At 40.4% G+C, this 19,578-nt stretch overlaps 2 protein-coding genes across 2 annotated transcripts in view; both read left to right on the top strand.

The window, feature by feature from the left end:
- Window positions 1-9,683, top strand: part of scin (scinderin) — a gene marked incomplete at its 5' end in the record, with an annotated part of 46,001 nt that extends 36,318 nt beyond the window's left edge. The window contains 4 exons of the mRNA XM_080862586.1: window positions 7,550-7,671; window positions 8,557-8,634; window positions 8,709-8,769; window positions 9,002-9,683. Of these exons, the coding sequence (XP_080718712.1) occupies window positions 7,550-7,671; window positions 8,557-8,634; window positions 8,709-8,769; window positions 9,002-9,165 (425 nt within the window). The 3' untranslated portion in view covers window positions 9,166-9,683. The remainder of the gene's footprint in view (window positions 1-7,549; window positions 7,672-8,556; window positions 8,635-8,708; window positions 8,770-9,001) is intronic.
- A 1,502-nt stretch (window positions 9,684-11,185) lies between these two features.
- On the top strand, window positions 11,186-14,742 carry arl4ab (ADP-ribosylation factor-like 4ab). Its single transcript, XM_080862467.1, has 2 exons — window positions 11,186-11,416; window positions 12,398-14,742. Exon 2 carries the CDS (start codon window positions 12,475-12,477, stop codon window positions 13,078-13,080), a length of 606 nt encoding a protein of 201 aa, XP_080718593.1. The 5' UTR covers window positions 11,186-11,416; window positions 12,398-12,474; the 3' UTR covers window positions 13,081-14,742.
- The last annotated feature ends 4,836 nt before the right edge of the window (window positions 14,743-19,578 follow it).

The following is a 19,578-nucleotide window of genomic DNA, read 5'->3' as shown; positions in this document are numbered from 1 at the left end:
TTTGTTCAAAATCACCGCTGCATTTCTGTAATGAGAGGCATATTCGAATCGTCATATCTCCTTAACGAAGCAAAGTTAAGACATGAGGCTTGTCCCGGTATATCTTCAGACACTCGTGACGCTCACAATTCAAGAATTTCTTTCTCACGTATTACCGTTCTGAAATGAGTTGGACTTGTTTGAGGGTAGGAAATTCGTCCGTCGCTCAGATTTCTTCAAATTTCAAACCCTGGAAATGAACCACTTTTTTCTCTCGTCATAACTTTTTGTTGGATTTCCACAGAGACCTGAAAATTTCCATGACTGTTCACCAAAGCCTGCTGTCTCTTACGGTGAAAGAATGATATCGATACTCCAAATAGATTTCGAGTTAGAAAGCGTTGTTTGAGGGCAAGTCAAGCCAGTTTTTGCTTCGCTCTACTCAGTTATGGTGCATTAGAAGTCAAATATCTTTAATAATTCACATTTTAATGATAAATTGTCAACACTGGAAGATTCCCCCATCTCTTCTGAACAAAACGGTGTAAGAATGACCGCTCTAGCCCCTACGGTTAGGAAATTATGGTCATTTGTTTGAGGGGAGTCGTCATTATGAGAAATAGGCTGCAATAATCCTGTGCCTCTCTGTGCTGCGTGTGTAAATAGATGCACCTGTTTTGGCGGGAAAAAGTACACAGGCTCTCTGATTGGTGGATTCAAATTCAGCAGCTCCCAGGCTGACCTAGAAACTTACTTCTCTCTCCCTGTGCATCTTTTTGTTGATTTTTTCATTTAACAAGTATATTTGAGGGACCCTCAGCATGTTCAGCATTTTTTCAGCTGTCCATTTTGCTTTTCCAATTTTTCTGTTTAACTTATTACTATTGTGCTAAATCATACTATTTCTGCTATTTTATAAGATTTGTGCAAAATATAGTATTTCTGCCAAATATAGTATTTCTGATTATTTATAGTTTTTCTACTAAATCATAGTACAGTATTTCTGCTTTTTATAGGATTTGTGCTAAAACATAGTATTTCTACTAAATGTAGTATTTATGCTTAATCATACTATTTCTGCTTTTCATAGAATTTGTGCCTAATATAGTATTTCTGCTAAATTACAGTATTTATGCTTTTTATACTATTTGTGCTAAAACATAGTATTTCTACTAAATGTAGTATTTATGCTTAATCATACTATTTCTGCTTTTTATAGGATTTGTGCCTAATATAGTATTTCTGCTTTTTATAGGATTTTTGCTCAAACATAGTATTTCTACTAAATGTAGTGTTTATGCTTAATCATACTATTTCTGCTTTTTATAGGATTTGTGCTTAATATAGTATTTCTGCTAAATTATAGTATTTCTGCTTTTTATAGTATTTGTGCTAAAACATAGTATTTCTACTAAATGTAGTGTTTATGCTTAATCATACTATTTCTGCTTTTTATAGGATTTGTGCTTAATATAGTATTAATGCTAAATTATAGTATTTCTGCTTTTTATAGTATTTGTGCTAAAACATAGTATTTCTACTAAATGTAGTATTTATGCTTAATCATAGTATTTCTATATATTTCTGCCAGGTCCCCAGGCAGCCAATCCTCTGTGAGGACTGAGACATTCAAATTTTCAAATCAGGGCCTGCACGGCTTCCCAGCCAATCATATATGTGTCCTGAGGCATTCAAATTTGCATATTGGGGCCTTCATGGCTTCTAAGCCAGCCAATCATATCTGAGGGCTGAGGAATTCAAATCCACAAATCAGGGCCTGCACGGCTTCCCAGCCAGCCAATCATATATGTGGTCTGAGGCATTCAAATTTGCATATTGGGGAATTCGTGGCTTCTAAGTCAACAAGTCATCCATGTCATATATCTCTAAAAATTCATATTTTAATGATAAATTGTCAACACTTGAAGATTCCCCCATCTCTTCTGAACAAAACGGTGTAAGAATGACCGCTCTAGCCCCTACGGTTAGGAAATTATGGTCATTTGTTTGAGGGGAGTCGTCATTATGAGAAATAGACTGCAATCCGGTTGTTCAGTGATGACGCGACGAATCCTACTTCCGGGTCTAAAGTAGTCTGCGTTTAATATGGCATTTGTGTTGTTAACATGTTTAATGTTATGTATTTTCTTCTATTTGATCTCAAAAAGCTCCTAAAACAGTCAGTGATCCCTGTTGACCTCCCTTTATTACCGCTAATCATTTATTTAAGCTCAGTTTTTAAAACCTTAGGATGTAACTACAGCCCAGCCCATGCAGCAGTATATGAATGACTAACCTCGTATTGTGGATGGATTATCTCAGTTGTTCTCCTGGCTGAAGTTTGGTCCGTTTACAGCATCCTGCCATGCAATTACATTTGTTCCTGACCACCGAGAACACTCACGGTAACTTTTATCAAGTGGAAAAAAAGTTAGCTTGTTTATATTATGCTAACATAGCTGTGTCGCTAGCGGTCACGTAGCACATCATTATATACCAGCTAGCCAAACTTCAGTAACCCTACAAACGTCACTGCTGTTTAGCTTTCTGTCTTCATTTATGTTGGAAGTGATAACAGAGCTGTACGTTTTAATTTGTTTCCAAAACCCCGCAGTCAGGACATGCTATATTGTATTTAGATAGAAGCTAGCGAGCTAACTCCCTGCTAACTTCTAACTCCGTTAAATGTCATAAATTCTGTTTTCATGGATGCCTGGATGTTAAACTCAATTGTTACACCTGGTAGAGCAGAACGCTGATCATTTTATTCAAGATGAAAGACTTTAGACAGTTTTTCAACTCACAGTAATGCCATAGTGATCGTTTGATATATGGACCTGCAGCGGAGTTTAGACCCAGACACGGCTAGTGACGTCAGACTGAACAACCGGATAATCCTGTGTCTCTCTGTGCTGCGTGTGTAAATAGATGCACCTGTTTTGGCGGGAAAAAGTGCACAGGCTCTCTGATTGGTGGATTCAAATTCAGCAGCTCCCAGGCTGACTGAGCTAGAAACTTACTTCTCTCTCCCTGTGTGTGTGTGTGTGTGTGTGTGTGTGTGTGTGTGTGTGTGTGTGTGTGTGTGTGTGTGTGTGTGTGACAGAGAGAGAGAGAGAGAAGGCCTTTTAATGGGATGATCTCATTCTAAGATTCAAATTCAATATATTTAGACTGGTTGACTGAATTGGATCTTGTGTGTGTGTCTCTCTGTGCATGTGTGTTTCCTTATGTGTACATATTTCTGATTGTGTGGCTGTTATATATTTTTTTGCTGATTTTTTTTCATTTAACAAGTATATTTGAGGGACCCTCAGCATGTTCAGCATTTCTTCAGCTGTCCATTTTGCTTTTCCAATTTTTCTGTTTAACTTATTACTATTGTGCTAAATCATACTATTTCTGCTATTTTATAAGATTTGTGCTTAATATACTATTTCTGCTTTTAATAGGATTTGTGCTTAATATAGTATTTCTGCTTTTTATAGGATTTGTGCTTAATATACTATTTCTGCTTTTTATAGGATTTGTGCTTAATATAGTATTTCTGCTAAATGTAGTATTTATGCTTAATCATACTATTTCTATATATTTCTGCCAGGCAGCCAATCCTCTGTGCGGACTCAGACACATATCACATATCAGGGCCTGCACGGCTTCCCAGCCAGCCAATCATGTCTGAGGTCTTCCGTTTCCTCTCTCGTCATATCTCAGCGACGGTTGTACAAAGAGCAATGAAAATCGCAGTCAAAGTACACCAAAGTCCGCTGATTCACCCAGTACAAGAATTATGCTTCTAGTCCACCTAGTTTTTGAGTTACACAACGTTTTGTAACTCCAAAAAACGGCGTTTTTCGCCTCTCACCGGGATCTAATTCTGACTGCTCATCACCCTGTTTTTCAAAACGGCTCCTCTCTTTCCCAGTGGCGCAGTTGGTAATGACACGGGTCTGCAAGCCAAAGATCGTGGGTTCGATTCCACCTTGGTCAACATGTTTTTTTCCCTACAAATTAATACACTGTCACAGACCAGTAATTCATATTCATCATTTATTACAATTCTGCAAACTTTTATGATTTTACCAGCTTTTCTAATATGGACCTCACATTCTTAACACTCCATGGCACAAATACTCTTCCCTTTAGGCTCTGTGTATGTGTGTGTGTGTATCAATATTTCTCCCATTTTAAAGTATTACTCCTCCATAATTGTATTTCTGTTAAATCAAAGTACTTTTACTACATCTTAGTACTTCTGCTCAATCATAGTATTTCTGCTAAATCATTGTTATTATGCTATATTGTAGTATTTCTGCTCAATCATACTATTTCTACTATATTATATTTTTCTTTCTAAATATAGCATTTCTGCTATATAATTGTATTTCTGCTATGTTATAATATTTATGCTAAACCAGAGTATTTGTGCTGTATCATAGTATTTCTGCCAAATTATAATATTTGTGCTAAAACATAGTCTTAATTTAAAATTACAATATTCATAGTTCATCACAGTGTCTCTGGTAAATCACAGTATTTCTGCTATGTTGTACTATTTTTCTAAATCATAGTGTTTCTGTAATGTTTAAGTATTTTTGGCTAAATATATTCTTTCTGTTATCTTATACTATTTCTCCTAAGTTCTTGTATTTTTGAGAAGTTATCATGTTTCTGGTAAGTTACAATATTTCTGCTAAATTCTGCTATGCTATTGTATTTCTGCCAAGTATTATGTTTCCTCTAAGATATTGCAGTTCTGCTAAGTTATTCCATTTTAGCAAAGTTCCTTTGCTTCTGCAAAGTTTTTACAATTTCTGCAACTTTTCAGATTTTTCAGCTACTTTTTGCATACAGCTTCAGCTTTAAAGCATCCACACTGCATTTTCGCAGGAAATGCAAATTTTTCTAGTCTACAGTTACTCTTTGGGCTCATTTAGTAATAACGATACTTGTAATAACTGTAGCCTGTTTGCAGCTCTGGAGGCCAGGATCACTGAATGGGAGACTCGGCTTAACACCCTTAAAAAAAGATACTAACCCCAAGTTGCTCTCTGATGCATCCAGCGAAGTATGAATATGTGTGTGAATGTTAGATAGAAGGCACTCACATAGAAAAAAGTACATTATACATTTTTAATTTTGGAAAAGTTGTGATTAGTGTGGTAACTTTTGGACCTCCCTCCTGAGCTACAGCCAGCCAAGCATCCCCTATATCAGTGGTTCCCAAACTTTTTTTGCTGGGCCCCCCTTTGTTTTACAAGAAAAATGCTCGCACCCCCCCTCCCCCCTCCGCGCGCCTGCGCACGCACAACCACACACACCCATATTTTGCTCCATTGCGGTTTATTTCACACCTCAAACATTTAGTAAACAATTAAACAAATACAAGTAAACTGCAATAAATTAAAGGTTGTAATAAAATAAACTACTAACTCTTTTACGCTACGTCCGCACCTACACGGGTATTTTTGAAAACGCAGCTGTTTCGTCCACGTAAACGACGTTTCAAATCACCGAAAACTGAGATTTTTAAAACTCCTTTTTTGCGTTTACGTGTGGACGAGGAATACAGAGTTCGTCACACAACGTCAAAGGTATGAGTCTTTTTCACGTCACGCTGTGGCCACGTTATTGTTTACATGAGATGAATTGCAGAATGGAGATAGAGACAAAATACTGTTACAGTTTTTTCTGTATGCTTAAGCACATTTTTTGTAACTATTGGCTAATTTTGCAAAACTCTTCACACAAATAAGAAAACCTGTCACCCAATCATCAAAACATTGTAGTTCTCTTGCAAAAGCAAACACAGCTAGATTAACTCTTCACACCTTCGTAAAAATGGTGTTTCCGTATCAAACAGTACACACAAGCCATCATCTACTAAGCACACAATGCGCCAACTGCACACTGATGGTATGAATACAAAACACATCTGGCTTTTGCTTTCTCTGTGCACAAGGTAGGCTATGTCAGTTTGAGCTCATACTTCTGTCATAGATCCATAAGCATAGAGGGATCCAAACTTCAAGTACTGGTGTTTATTCAAACACATCAAAACAAACACAAGTGTTTATTTCCAAGTATAGGATTATTTGCAATCGCCATAATGACTATATGGGTTACTTGGTCTGCAGTGAACATGCTTCCTCTGCCCCAGCATCTGGTCATCTAGCAATTCTGTAAAGTAACAATTTCAGTATTTTTACATCAATGGTATTGGTGTGTTTCTCATTGGCATATGGCAGTGCTACAAATCTTTGTGCGAAGTGACTGTACTAACCGATTCTCATTTCAAGATGTCCTTATGGTGCTTGCTACAGTGTAGCGGCTCGAGTTAGGCTGGACCTGTTGGCCAGCTTCCCTCAGGGTCATTCCACGGTTGATTACATGGTCCACTATTGTAGCTCTGATGTAATCAGCAATTCTATTTCTTACTCTTCCTACCCTTCCTCTCCCCCCCTCCTCATCTTCCTCTCCCCCCTCCTCGTCTTCCTCTTGCTCCTCCTTGTCCTTGTCGTCCTCTTCATCCTACTTCTTCACCTCCACGTCCTCTTCCTCAGCCTCCTCTACTTCTCACTCTTCCTGCTCCCTCCATTGTACTCCGCACACACAGCTTACCTGTATTATAGTGCTTAGGCTGATTGCAAAGTGAACTAATTATCTAAAAAAGTTTTCACATGTGAAAGTGTGCCAGACAGTTGGCAAATTAGAGTTAATGATAGCCATACATGTGTATACTTTTGCTAGGAGTGTGTTGGAAATTTGGTAATTGAGTGTTGTGCAGTGAATTGTGCCTACAGTTTTGCAAAGTGTGTGTTACAAAATTGCAAACTGAGTGCAAAGCAGTTTTTGTGCTTTTAGTTTTGCAAACTCAGTGAGTGGTTTTGCTATAAGTCTGAATAGTTTTAGAGATTGTGTTACAGGAATCACAGTTAGGGTTTGAGCATTCAGAAAAAACTGTAATCTGACTGTCTGCAGGTTTTACACGCAGTTACTGTCCCTCCATTTACAAAGGCAGAGGCGTCATGGTGTGATTATTTTACATGTAGTTGTTTTTTCCTGTGTAATAATATTCAACATTGATATCAACACATTTTTCAAAAAATGCCTCTCTGTGCAAAATGGGTTCAAAAACATAAACAGCTGTGGGATCCTGTTTGTCCATGATTTAAACAGCCAGCAGCCCAGCGCTGCTCCCGACTAAAGGAAAAGCAATCCTGCAGGGAGACCTACCTCGGCACTTGTGCAGGTGAAGCCAGAGGGAAGATTTGCTTCACCATATTTTCTAGTCTTTGGCTTAGAATGAAGTTGGTTTGGAAACATATTCAGCGATGCTTCATCTCCTGCTTTGCGTTTCTGTGGGCGCCCCGTGCTAGCAGTGTCCAAGCGTTTTGTTTTTTTGTTTTTTCCTCCCCTTTTCATACCGCGTCCCCCCCTGCAATGGCTCTGCGCCCCCACCCCTCCCCACCCCAGAGGGCAGGCCCCACACTTTGGGAAGGTCTGCTCTATATGAATGTTTGAATGTGATTATATGAGCTTCTGAGATGTCACTTTGTATTTTGTCTTGCAGCTAAGTTCTGGGCTGAATTAGGAGGGAAGAAGGAGTACCAGACATCAGAGAGGCTGGAGAGTCCGTCTATGACTCATCCTCCTCGACTCTTTGGATGTTCCAACAAGACTGGCAGGTTCACAGTAAGTTTTTAACATGTGTCATTTTCCCCTCATGAAGGAATCTATTTGTTACTTTTCTTTCCAGCATATTATTTATTCTGTTTTTATTGTATTCGTTTATGATAATAATAATAATAATTAATAATAATAATAATAATAATAATAATAATAATAATAATTAATAATAATAATAATGGATTGCATTTATATAACCGAACCACGGTCGCCCCCAAATTATGTGCTTAACAAATTTATTAGACCGCTCATCATAAAAATGAGAAAACAAAAACCTGAATTTATATTATTTATCAGACTAATGACATTTTTTTTGTTTTGTTTGTATTACTTTTGCCACAGTTTCCCACAGATGTAACAAACTAAGATGGAGGGACAGTTTTCTTTGCTTACTATCCAATCGTAGTTGGAGGCTCACATTTGAACTATTTATGGGTCATGATTAGCGCCTCTGTGCTGTCTTTCAGTCCAGCTTTGCCCAGCCACTGGTAGGACTTCTGGATGTCAGTCACTTGTGTTAAATAGGCCCTTGACAGCATAAGACCCACATCATGTATAGCTGCTTCACCAGTAATTATGTGCTGTTATATTTTCCAGTCAGACAATCAGCACATTTGGTGTAGTGCATTTAAACAAACTGGAAGACCCGGATATCATTAAACACTCCTCTAAATAATAAATGCAGCCTTTATAACACAGGTTACAGTTATTCACAGCACTTCAGTTACCTGTTACATTCCCCATGTGGTCAGGTGGGACAGTTGTGCTATAACACAGTCCCGTGTCATTAAAACCTACATTCTGAGCTTCTAATCCTCATTCAACTTTTGTCACATTGTGCTAAACACTGATCATTGAAATGTAGCTGAGTTTAAATGTTATTGTATGCAGATTGAAGAGGTTCCAGGAGATTTCACACAGGATGACTTAGCTGAAGATGACGTGATGCTGCTGGATGTCTGGGACCAGGTACTCAACTGTAGAACACGACAGACATCTTAGGACAAAGTGAACAACCCCTCACACGCACTCTTCTGTTGTAGGTGTTTGTCTGGATTGGAAAGGATGCAAACGAGGTGGAGAGAGCTGAATCTCTCAAATCTGGTGAGCTTTTGACTTTAGTCAGAATGTTATTAGGTAGCATGAGACAAACTATAGTAATATTCAAAGATCTTTGAATAATAAAGAGACTATTTGAACCTGTTCTGAAATACAATAGCTAACAGCTAATGGGAACCCTTAATTATATTGTTTTTTAGATTTTTATCTACAAAATTCATCCTACAACAAACTTTTGTTTGAGGTTCCTGTCTGTGACTCACTGTCTCCTCTGCAGCCAAACAGTACATTGAGACTGACCCAGGGGGGCGTGACAAGCTGACTCCTGTGGTGGTGGTGAAACAAGGCCATGAACCTCCCAACTTCACAGGCTGGTTCCTGGCCTGGGACCCTTCCTACTGGGACTCTATCACCAGGAGCGTGAAGTCTCTGAATGTTTAAAACATTCACATGATAAATCACCAGAACACAGAAATATTATCATCTTTATAATCAGCACAATTTAAATATATATCTACATGTGTACTGTCAGTGGTAGATTTCTTCCCTAAAGTTTGAATACAACAAGCCTCTAAACTTTAGAGGCTTGTTGTATTCAAAGCAGTCTGTATTAAAATCCTTTAATGGGAACAGTCCTGTATTCACTGCGCAATAAGCTGCTTTCTCATACCAGCTGAAACAACTCAGCTTGCTTTGATAGTAATCAGTAATTAAAGGTTTTTATGGCGTGCATAATGTTACGAGTGTTTATGAAGTCTTGGCCAGCTGAGGGTTTCAAATGAAGCGATACTAGCTCTGCTCATCCCTGTTAGTACTCTTATTGCAGCATATTGGATTAACTGAAGGCTACTGTGTCATCTTCTAGTTCAGCAGTCCAGGGCATTATTCTCTGGAAGGATGTTCCTGATTTTGACAATATTGTGCAGCTGAAATAAAGCATGTAAACTTCAGAGCTATATAATAAAAGTAGATAATCAAATGTTGGAAGTTCCTGCATTCTGTTCTTCTTTGGTCTGTTTTGACACATCCACGGTGCAGGCAGTGATACATAATGGTTTACACCTCCTGATGCATCATCTGCCAGGACACTGGAAAGTTTTCTTTGCCATCTGTTTTTGTATCGGTCCTTCTGAATCCCTTAAACTTACAAAAACAGCAGTTTTAAAAAATGCAAATGCATTGCTCTGAATATGTGTATTGGCTGCTCTGTGCTTGCAAGATGTGTACTGGGTAGCTTTATATTTACTGTGTGAATGAGAGTCATTCATTTCCTGTGAATTGTTACCACTTCTTACAACAGTTGAAACAAAAGCGTGGCAGACTCAGTGTATTTAGTCTTCTAGTTTCTCCATCCATGTATGCAAGTAGTCACAGTCTGAATGATACAATTCCACCACCAGAGGGTGAACACGAGGCCCGGTGTAGATGAATTTTACATTTCCAAGCACCAACTATGCCTATAATAATATAATTAAAAATATGTAATAAACAATATTTGGCCACGACATTCATATTGATCCAAAAGCACGTGCAATCTCAACCTCATCCACAGAGCAGAGTTGCTCATTTATGGGCTGGAGACAATATGATAAAAATTAAAATAAGCAATGTAGTTGTTTCTTTGTTTTTTAAATTGTATACGTGGGGGTTAGCACTGCTGCTTCACAGCAAGAAGGTCCTACTGCACCTGTCTGGGTCCTTTCTGTGTGGAGTTTCCATGTTTTCACCCGGGGCCCGGTGACTTCTCTCCGGATACTCCCGCTTCCTCCCACAATCCAAAGACATGCGGTTAGAAGGATTATGTTAATTCGTAATTGCCCAGAGGTGTGAATGTGTCTGCCTCCCTGCGTCTAGCCCAGCGGCGGACTAGCGACCTGTCCATGTGTATCCCGTCTATAATGTATTTTTAAACCCTTCAACATAATTTAGGCCACTGTGTGTGGAATACTAACCTGAAAAACTGGCCTTCTTCCAAATAAATAAATAAATAAATACATAAAGAAACCTTTCGACCGACACGTGCTCTTTGATGCACAGTCCCGGGTTTGAGTGTAACCGCGAAGTGAGTCGCTAAATAAATAAATATATAAATAAATGACTTTAAATTAACAGTGTTACATAACTTTGGAAAAATTGAGGTTCATGATAATTAGACTATAAAGTGCATGGAATGAATCCCGAGTAACTCTGAAATAGTATAAACTTTTAATATCACTAGTATCCATTACTATTACAAGTATTACTTTAATCATGTTTTGACGAATGTTCCCGTGGTGGGCGTACAACACGAGGGGAATCGTATAAATAGGCCACTGACGCTGGACTCGCAGCTCTTGTATGATTACAAGATTTTACACGAGGATGATGCATTATGGGGAAACCTAAAGCTATATAATTTCCTATTTCAAACCCTTCCAAACAACAGCACCCTTTGTATCGGTACGTTTAATGAGCCCTTCCCTTTTACGTGATTTGCTTCGAAGCCTGTGGAAGTCAGCCAAACCAAATATGCCGGCTGTGCTTTTATTTTGAAAAGCGAAAGCGGAAATAGTGGTGTTTATTCTAGTGGTCTTAGCGCCGCTGCGGAATGGAGAGGTAGTAGTAGTTGTAGACGTCTGAGGAGGTGACAGCGGTGGGTGACCGAACCTGTGGACGCACTGCCAGCTGTGATGGGTTAACATCGTTTGTCGAGGTACGTTTCTTACGCTGCTACTGTGACGGATCCGTTCTTCTGTAGAAAACAGCGATAACAGCCGGGAAATCATATCCAACCCCAGAGACAGCTCAAATTAATTTCCCCTCAATGAAGCAAATTGCGTTGATGTCCGCCTGCTTTGTCATGTAACGCTAACCTAACGCTGCTTTATATGTAAACGTGCATAAAAGGCCCAAAGCGCTAAGACTGCTTTTTCCAACACTTGTTGGCTTTGCAAGCGAGTCAGGTCTGTAACACAGGACCCACAGCACTGCACGCCAGACTCCATTTGGATCGCTCACAAACTGACGCCGCTCCTCGGATAACAAGCTAAAGGTATTCACAGTGTTTGATATAGATAGAGATGTTTCATCAATCTTTATTTGCCATATTTCAGTTCGGGCTAACTCTTAATACTAGGTTTTAATGAAGCGCTGGTGGCGCATCACTTATCGCCGTCTCCGTGTGTCTACCTTCAGTGAGCAGGGCGGGAGCGGCCGCTGCAAACCGGGCATAAAGTCATAGAAACGCAGTTTTCTTGTCGTCGGAAACGTGTTCATCAGCGACCTCACGGGAGCCCAGTTCTTCAGCACATGTCGATTTGTTAGTAACGTAAGATTTATTTTAATTTATAGATTAGAAACGGACCTTTCGGCATAAAGAAGTCGGTTGCCAAGCAACACATTTTTAAAGCAACATGTCAGTGTGCTCAGTTTAAAAAACACAAAGGCCGGTTTTGATCTGTCCATGGAGGTGACGGATGGATTTGGGGGGAATTTAAAAGATCTCCTTCCCCGTTGTTTACGAGTCACACGTTGAAGTGCGCCCTGCTGTTTTATTCCGAGCTCAGTCCTCAGTGTCAGGATAATGTAAGGGTGTGTGGGTTTATTCACTTCCTGGGTGTTTGTGCCCTTGTAAAGTAACAGAGTGCTGTGTGTTTGCATGCCTTGACTCATGCATTTCTCCTCTACATTCTAGCTTTTGCTGCAGTTCTTTCACAACAAGATCAACCTCGGGAATATTTAGTGGCAACTTCTTTCGGTCTGTGTGCCAAGATGGGAAACGGACTGTCGGATCATCGCTCGCTGCTCCCCTGCCTCCCCTGCTTTCAGGCTCTTCACATTGTCATTCTAGGACTGGACTGTGCAGGCAAGACCACTGTGCTGTATCGCCTGCGTTTCAATGAGTTTGTGAACACTGTCCCGACCAAGGGATTCAACACAGAGAAGATCAAAGTGTCTCTTGGAGGCAGCCGTCGGACTGCGTCTTTCCACTTCTGGGACGTAGGCGGCCAGGAGAAGCTGCGGCCTCTGTGGCGCTCGTACACGCGCTGTGCTGATGGCATTGTGTTTGTGGTGGACTCGGTGGATGCCGAGCGCATCGAGGAAGCCAAGGCAGAGTTGCACAAAATCACACGGCTGGCAGAGAACCAGGGTGTGCCGGTCCTTGTGGTGGCTAACAAACAGGACCTGCGCAATTCTCTTAGTTTGCCTGAGATGGAGAGCATGTTGTCTCTAGGTGAGCTCAACACTGCCACACCCTGGCACCTTCAGCCTGCTTGTGCCATTATCGGCGAGGGACTGCAGGAGGGACTGGAGAAGCTCCATGCCATGATCATGAAGAGGAGAAAGGTGCTGCGGCAGCAAAAGAGGAAGAGATGATGTGCTAGTAGAGGAACTACAAACTATGAGCAGAATCTAAAGCTGCACAAGTACGGCTGAATACAACACTGGGTTTAGCTGGAACAGTGATACCCATTCTGTCAGTTGCCCCTTTTTGTTTGGGTCTGTTCCTTCAACTGAAATGGCTTAAAGTCAGCCGGTGCTCCCACTGAGGACAGTGCAATGGATTCTGAATGCAAACAGTCATTCTAAAGTTAGTGCAGCAATACGCCGAACTCTCAAAGAAGGACAAAAAGCTTTTGTGTTTATTTGTTGAAACATGCGCTGTACCAACTTAAAAACAATCAAATAAGTCTCGATCGTGTATATTCCACCAAAGCTCTGAAAGTTGACAACGACTCACTAAGTACAGAATCACTACTGACTCCTAGAAACAGCGTCACGTGTCACAATCGCTACAGTTGAATAGAAGCTATTTTTCAGAGGTGCGCCTGTGTTCCTGCTGACACGTCTCGATGACATGACAAGAGTACACTTACACTAATTGATTTTCATCATCTGGTTACTGTTTAAACATAACAGTAATCAGTTTCTTCACTTGACAGCAGTGTCAAAAGACCAAAATGTGACTCATGTGAGTTGTTTTCTTAGCATGAGGCTGCTTTTCAATCAACTGCACCAAAAAAGGGCTTTATATACTCTCTGATATTAGATTATATTACAAAATGTAGTCAATAATTGACGTTAGTGCTCAAATATTTAAAGCTAACAACTATAACTACTATCATAAAAAACCACAGTGAGAAGTCAGAGTCACACTTGGAGTAAGATGACAATCAGTCAGCATTATACTTTTTGATATGCAAGTGTCATCTGCATTGCTGCTAAGATGTTAGTTTTCAGGTCACCAGCCACATTTCTTCATTTATTAAGTTCTTCAGGGTCATGTCTCCTTGTATTGCAGAACATAGACTGGACCCACATGCTTTACTTGCATTGTTGTAATGTCTAAGCCCGTCCTGTGATTACTGTGCCACTGTCAGTGCTGCTAACATTGGATAAAAACTGTGATGTTAAACGTCATCTGAGAATTTATTTTCATGTTCAGTGAGTAGTGATTGTTTCTTGTTTTTTTACTTCCTTTCATGTTTGGAATTTTTGTTGTAAGGCATTAATAATACACTTTTAAAAAGTAATGCTCAAGTACTTTTTTGGACATCGATTAACATGATCAGAGTGGAAGCGTCGAAGCGTTTGGGTGTATGTAACTGTCGAACTGCTGCTGCAGTGAGATAAAAGGCTGAGCAGTTCTTACTGATTGAGTTAAGGATTCGCAGCCACCGGCTTTTGCACGTCTCAGTGCTATGAACGCGAGCTTGTTCGCTTATTCAAAGGTAGCCTAACGAGGCTTTACAAGTTTACAATTTGGTAACTTTGTGGGAAAAACAGAAGCAAACTCGGTGTCACTGGTTCCAGCTGCACCACATGTGCTGTTGAAGGTAAACGTGTTATCGTGTGTCCTTGTGTGTAAGCAAATGGGTTGTGTAGCACCAAACTACAGGACTGCATCCAAAGTCGGGGTGCCCATGGATGACCGTGATGGACAATTATTTGCTATAAAACACGACTTTGATTCCACTTCTTCAAAGGAAGGGAATTGTACATCATGTGTTCAGTTATACTAATAAAAGTACATTTGTAAATCCGTTGGTTAAACAGGGCCGTTAAAAAGTGTTTTCTTCCTTCCTAATTTTTATTTTTTTGGCATGTTTGTCATACAAATCTTTCACACAAAGATGCCCCAAGTAAATACAAAATGTAGTGTTAAGGGATTATTTAATTTATTGAGGCTGGTGGGCTTACTTGCTTTTATTTGTTACTAAGGGAAAAGCTACCAAAGCCAACATGCACTGTGTGGAAAAATATTAGCCTAAACCTAATAACTGCTTGTGCCAGCTTTGAGAGCAGGAACTGCAATCAAGCATTTGAAATAATGTAATGAGTCTTTGAAACTACTGTGAAGGAGTTTTGGCCCACTTGTCTTTACAGAAGTGTTCAGTTGAGCCGTATTTGAGGATTGTTGAGCACGAACTGCTTTTCATGGTCATTCCAGAGCATCTGGATCAGTTTTAAGGTCATTTCAAAACATCCAAAACCTTGATGATGGTTTTCTTTGTACCATTTCGAGGTGGACTTGTTGGTTTGTCTTGGGTCATTGTCCTGCTGAATAATCCGAGTGCACTCAAGCTTCAGGGCGTGAACTGAGCTGGATTTTCTTGTAGAGCTAAATTCATGGTTCCATCAATTACAGTACGTTGGTCAGGTCCTGAAACAGCAAAGCAGCCCTAGATCATCACACCACCACCACTACATCTGACTTTTAACTGTGTCACCCACTCCTTTGTGGATAACGGCTTTCACCATGGTTCAATGAAGTCCCAAAGACTCTGTTTCTAAACTGCTCCTGAGTGTCTTTAGCTCGAGGACATGCTGTGTTTTGCTTTATGGGATCTTTTAGCTACTTCATTTTATCAGACTTTGTGATTTCTTGGGTCATCAGGTCTGAGTGTAGCTTTTCAAAAACTCTGGTTAATCACAGTTCATTCATGGTTTAATAAGGGGTGGTAATTACTTTTTGCACACAGGGTTCAGATGAAATAATTAAAAAACTAATATTGTATTAACTTTGGATATCTTTGCCTAATATTATGAGTATAATATATATGTAAGTGTGACAAATATGTAAAATAAATAAGAAGTCAGGAAGGGGGCAAATACTTTTAAATAAAAGTAAAATAGAAAGTTGCTCTCTGTAGCACACGAAAGTCAAATATCTGTCCTGATAATCTGAAAGTGTTTTTATCTGAACTACGTGCTGGATGAACACAAAATCGGCCATTTAGTAATCGTTAGTTGGCAGTTTGCAGAAATGGTCCTGCTATCTCTTCACTCGGTGCTAAACGGTTGGTTGGGTGGGGTCTTGTCGGCAGGCAGCCAGACTCTTCTCAGGAAACCGAAGCAAGGAAGGGAGTGGTTCCTCTTACATTATCACCGTATCCTGTTCTCAGCTCTGAAAACTGCAGTTTACACCGTTCACAGTTGGAGCTGACTGGGAATCAGATTAGAAGTCCACACAGCTTTCAAACGTCCCACCTCAACCCTGCACCCCTCTCCGCTGCTGAGTATACACCCCAACATGGATGGCCATGCTTTTAAAGTCTTTTTTTCTCAGCTGTTTAAAAGACTGGAGGAACGGCTATGAAAGATATGCTGCTAGCCACTGGTGCTGCTACTGTGACCCCTGAGTTAGCTCAAACTCACATTAGCTGACCTGAAAGTGATTCAGAACACTGTAATGGTTGGAGACCAGTATGCCCTCAGTAACAGTCATCCTCCAGTGTCCTTAGCAGGCAGCCGACTGGACTAGATACAAGTAGAAAAGTGGTGGCGTCTCTCAACCTCATTTTGACCTCATTCTAAACACAGACGTAGAACCTGATAGAGAAGCTGCAGCCAACAGTGTGTCTTCACTAATCCATCATTAATGAAACTCCAGGACCAAGAAGCCCAGGACTGGTATGATTATGTAGAAAAAAATGACACCTTCAGTAGTGTTTTACTGCCGGCGGTCACCCTCCAGCCAAAGGGAAAAGGCAGTCTTGACCTGGCACGCCGCTCTACTTTGTGTAATGGAAAATACACAGGGGTGCTGGGCAGATACTGCTGTGGAGGAAGGAAACTGCAGATGCTTGAATGACAGCCTACCGACTGTGTTTAAAGTGGACATGACATGTAAAAAGGCTCATTTACAGCACGGAGCCCTGCTCTAAAAACTGTCACAGACTTAACTCTGTGAAGCTGGAGAAGTTCTTAGAACATGTTTAGCACCACCATGTGCCAGAAGAAGAACATGACATGATATGTGTCTTATACACCCAAAGAGTATGGTATTGATACACTAATGCAGTCACTCTTCATGTAGATTTAAGTTTACACAGCCCACCATGGATCGCAAGAGTTTTAAAAGCTCATCTATTCTCCTAGTTTACACAGTATTTGTGTTCTCTTCGGTCAGCAGTGGGTTTTGCCTCTGAACTCTATCATAAACGCCATTTTTGCCCAGTTTCTGTCATATTGTGAAATCATAAACACTGGCCTTAACTGAGGCAAGTGAGGTCGGGAGTTCTTTAGCTGATGTTCAGGGTCCTTCTGTGACCTCCCAGATAAGTCGTCAGTGCACTCTTCGAGAAACTTTGGTAGGTTTAACAATGTTTCCTGTTTCCTCTATTTGTAAATAATGGCTTTAGGTATGATTTTACTCCACTGCCGGTGTGTTCGGGATCATCGGCATGCTGAATAATAAAGCTGTTTCCAATCAAATGGCTTCCAGATGGTACTGCGTGATATCTGACTGTACTCTGCTGCATTCCCAACACCATTTGCTGAAATGTAGTAGAACAAAGAACACACACCAAGAATACTTATTCAGTGTTTTTCACTAAGTAATCTTAATAAAGAAGACTGTTGCTACCTCAAAGCACATTGTGTGCTGTCGGTCCTGCGTGCTGCACAACAACATTCAGTATATAGTATTTACTGTTATTTACACTTAGCTAGATTAATGCGATGGTGCTGTGTTTATTATGTTGCTCTCTTTTTTTGCTTCTCTTTTCTTTCTCTCAACAGGTGATCCAGGACATTTGTATATTTCTCACTGTCCCTCTTCCTTCTGTTTTTCTTTTCCTTCATCTTTCTCTCTCCCTTTCCTATCCCCCAGCCATGTCTGTCCCGTCTGTAACAACTGAAAATTAAATTAAATTACACCAGTAAAAAATACCTTATTCTATTCTTAGAATCAATCAACAGACAAGTTCGACTTATTACCGGTGATCCAGAACAATCTCTCCCAATGTTGCAACAGGTCAGACACCCCAAATTCTTGAAGGACCCCGTCTTAGGGACATGATCAAATGTCCAAGTCCAAGTCCACAAAACAGATGTAGACTGGAGGGTCAAACTGTCACCACACTCGAATATAGAATAAAGAGCTGGTCCGGTGATCTGCAACCAAGATCAACATCACACTGATGCAACTGAATCAGAGATTCAACTTCCCATCGCCGAGTAGATACTCACGAAATCAAAGGATCGGTGAGAAAATGTGATGCTTCCAGCTAGCTTTGAACCAGAACTCTGAATTTAACTTACTGTATCCCAAGTTGTATGTTCAGCATTACTTACTATGGTGATTTAACCAGATTTTAAAAAGAGCCACTTTTGTGACACACAAAACTGACTTGTCCCATTTTTCATGTGCCACCACGCTGCCTCCAGCCAGCTCAGCTCAGCAACAGTGAAGCAATTGGGGCAGATTCATTTCGCTCTGTGGCTGACACACTTCGTACTTACAGCTTTATAGTGCAGCTCAGGCAGAGGAAATGTTTTTTCTAGACAGTATAAAGGGGGCAAAACTGTTTTCAGTTCAACTTCACAGTGTTGCCTTCCTGCTTTTGGAGCTACTTCAACCATATATTCCAACATCACACTATTTAGAAAATGTGCTCCATCATTCTAACTACACGGCTCACCACTAACACGTGAGACTTAGCCTTCTTTACTGCCACAGAGAGTAGGTTCCTGGCACTGTACAGGAATGGCGTGCTACACTGGGTATTCAGTGCCAGTAACTGTTTCACTAGTCTAGCCCACTTGAAGTCACACAGAGATATGTCCCATTAAATAAGAGGTTTGACTCCCCCTGTCCTCAACTGCTGACCCACAAGGCAGGATATTGTCCACAGGGTCATAAATTTCCCTCGGTGTCGCCTGCTCTGGCTCCTGGAAGACAGTTGACTGTGGCTGCTGGTGTCTGTAGCTTGAATGTCTGAGAACAGAATCACCAAGTACCAGAGTTTGATTCCCAGCAGGTGTGTCGCCGAGCGGAGGAAGACAGACACATGTGGGTGGTGAATGGGAGAATAGTCTATGTTGATTATTATAAAGGAATATCTGCATCTTTTGTTAGGCCAGCAGTTTGATTGCTTATTGTGTCAATTAATATCTGCACTATTTACATGACGAGACATCACGATTATTTAGGTAATAGTATATAGTGCATATAATGCTGTGGGTTCTCTGAAGGACAAAGTGACATATCAGAGGAAGTTTTACTCCCAGATATAACTCAGCTGCATGCCTTAAAGCTAATAACGCCCTCAAAGCCTTTAGTGAAGCCAGAGTTCTGCAGTGAGCAACGGACTAGAAATCCATATTGTCCCATATTAGCAAATAAAGGCAAAGCTGGATTAAAAATTTCTAGCCTTTAAAGACATGTTTAATAAAACACTTAAAAATGTAGTTTTGAGCGATTTAGTAACTAAATCTGAGAGCTGGGATAGGCTCCAGCAAAGGACAAGCAGAAGCGACTGGATGGATGTATTTAGTAACTGTTGCACATAGAACATAACCTAAGCACAATAAGCACCACAGGCCGTGCCAGTGCAGCAGCGGTAGGGGGCGAGGGTTGGGTCATGCTAA

This window comes from Rhamphochromis sp. 'chilingali' (genome assembly GCF_963969265.1).
Source record: "Rhamphochromis sp. 'chilingali' genome assembly, chromosome: 17".
Taxonomy (NCBI): Eukaryota; Metazoa; Chordata; class Actinopteri; order Cichliformes; family Cichlidae; genus Rhamphochromis; species Rhamphochromis sp. 'chilingali'.
The sequence above is the reverse complement of the archived record's forward strand: the minus strand, read 5'-3'. Positions and strand labels throughout refer to the sequence as shown.

Bases quoted from the DNA above. Each gene is read 5' to 3' on its own strand.
- arl4ab (XM_080862467.1), top strand. From the start codon at position 12,475: ATGGGAAACGGACTGTCGGATCATCGCTCGCTGCTCCCCTGCCTCCCC.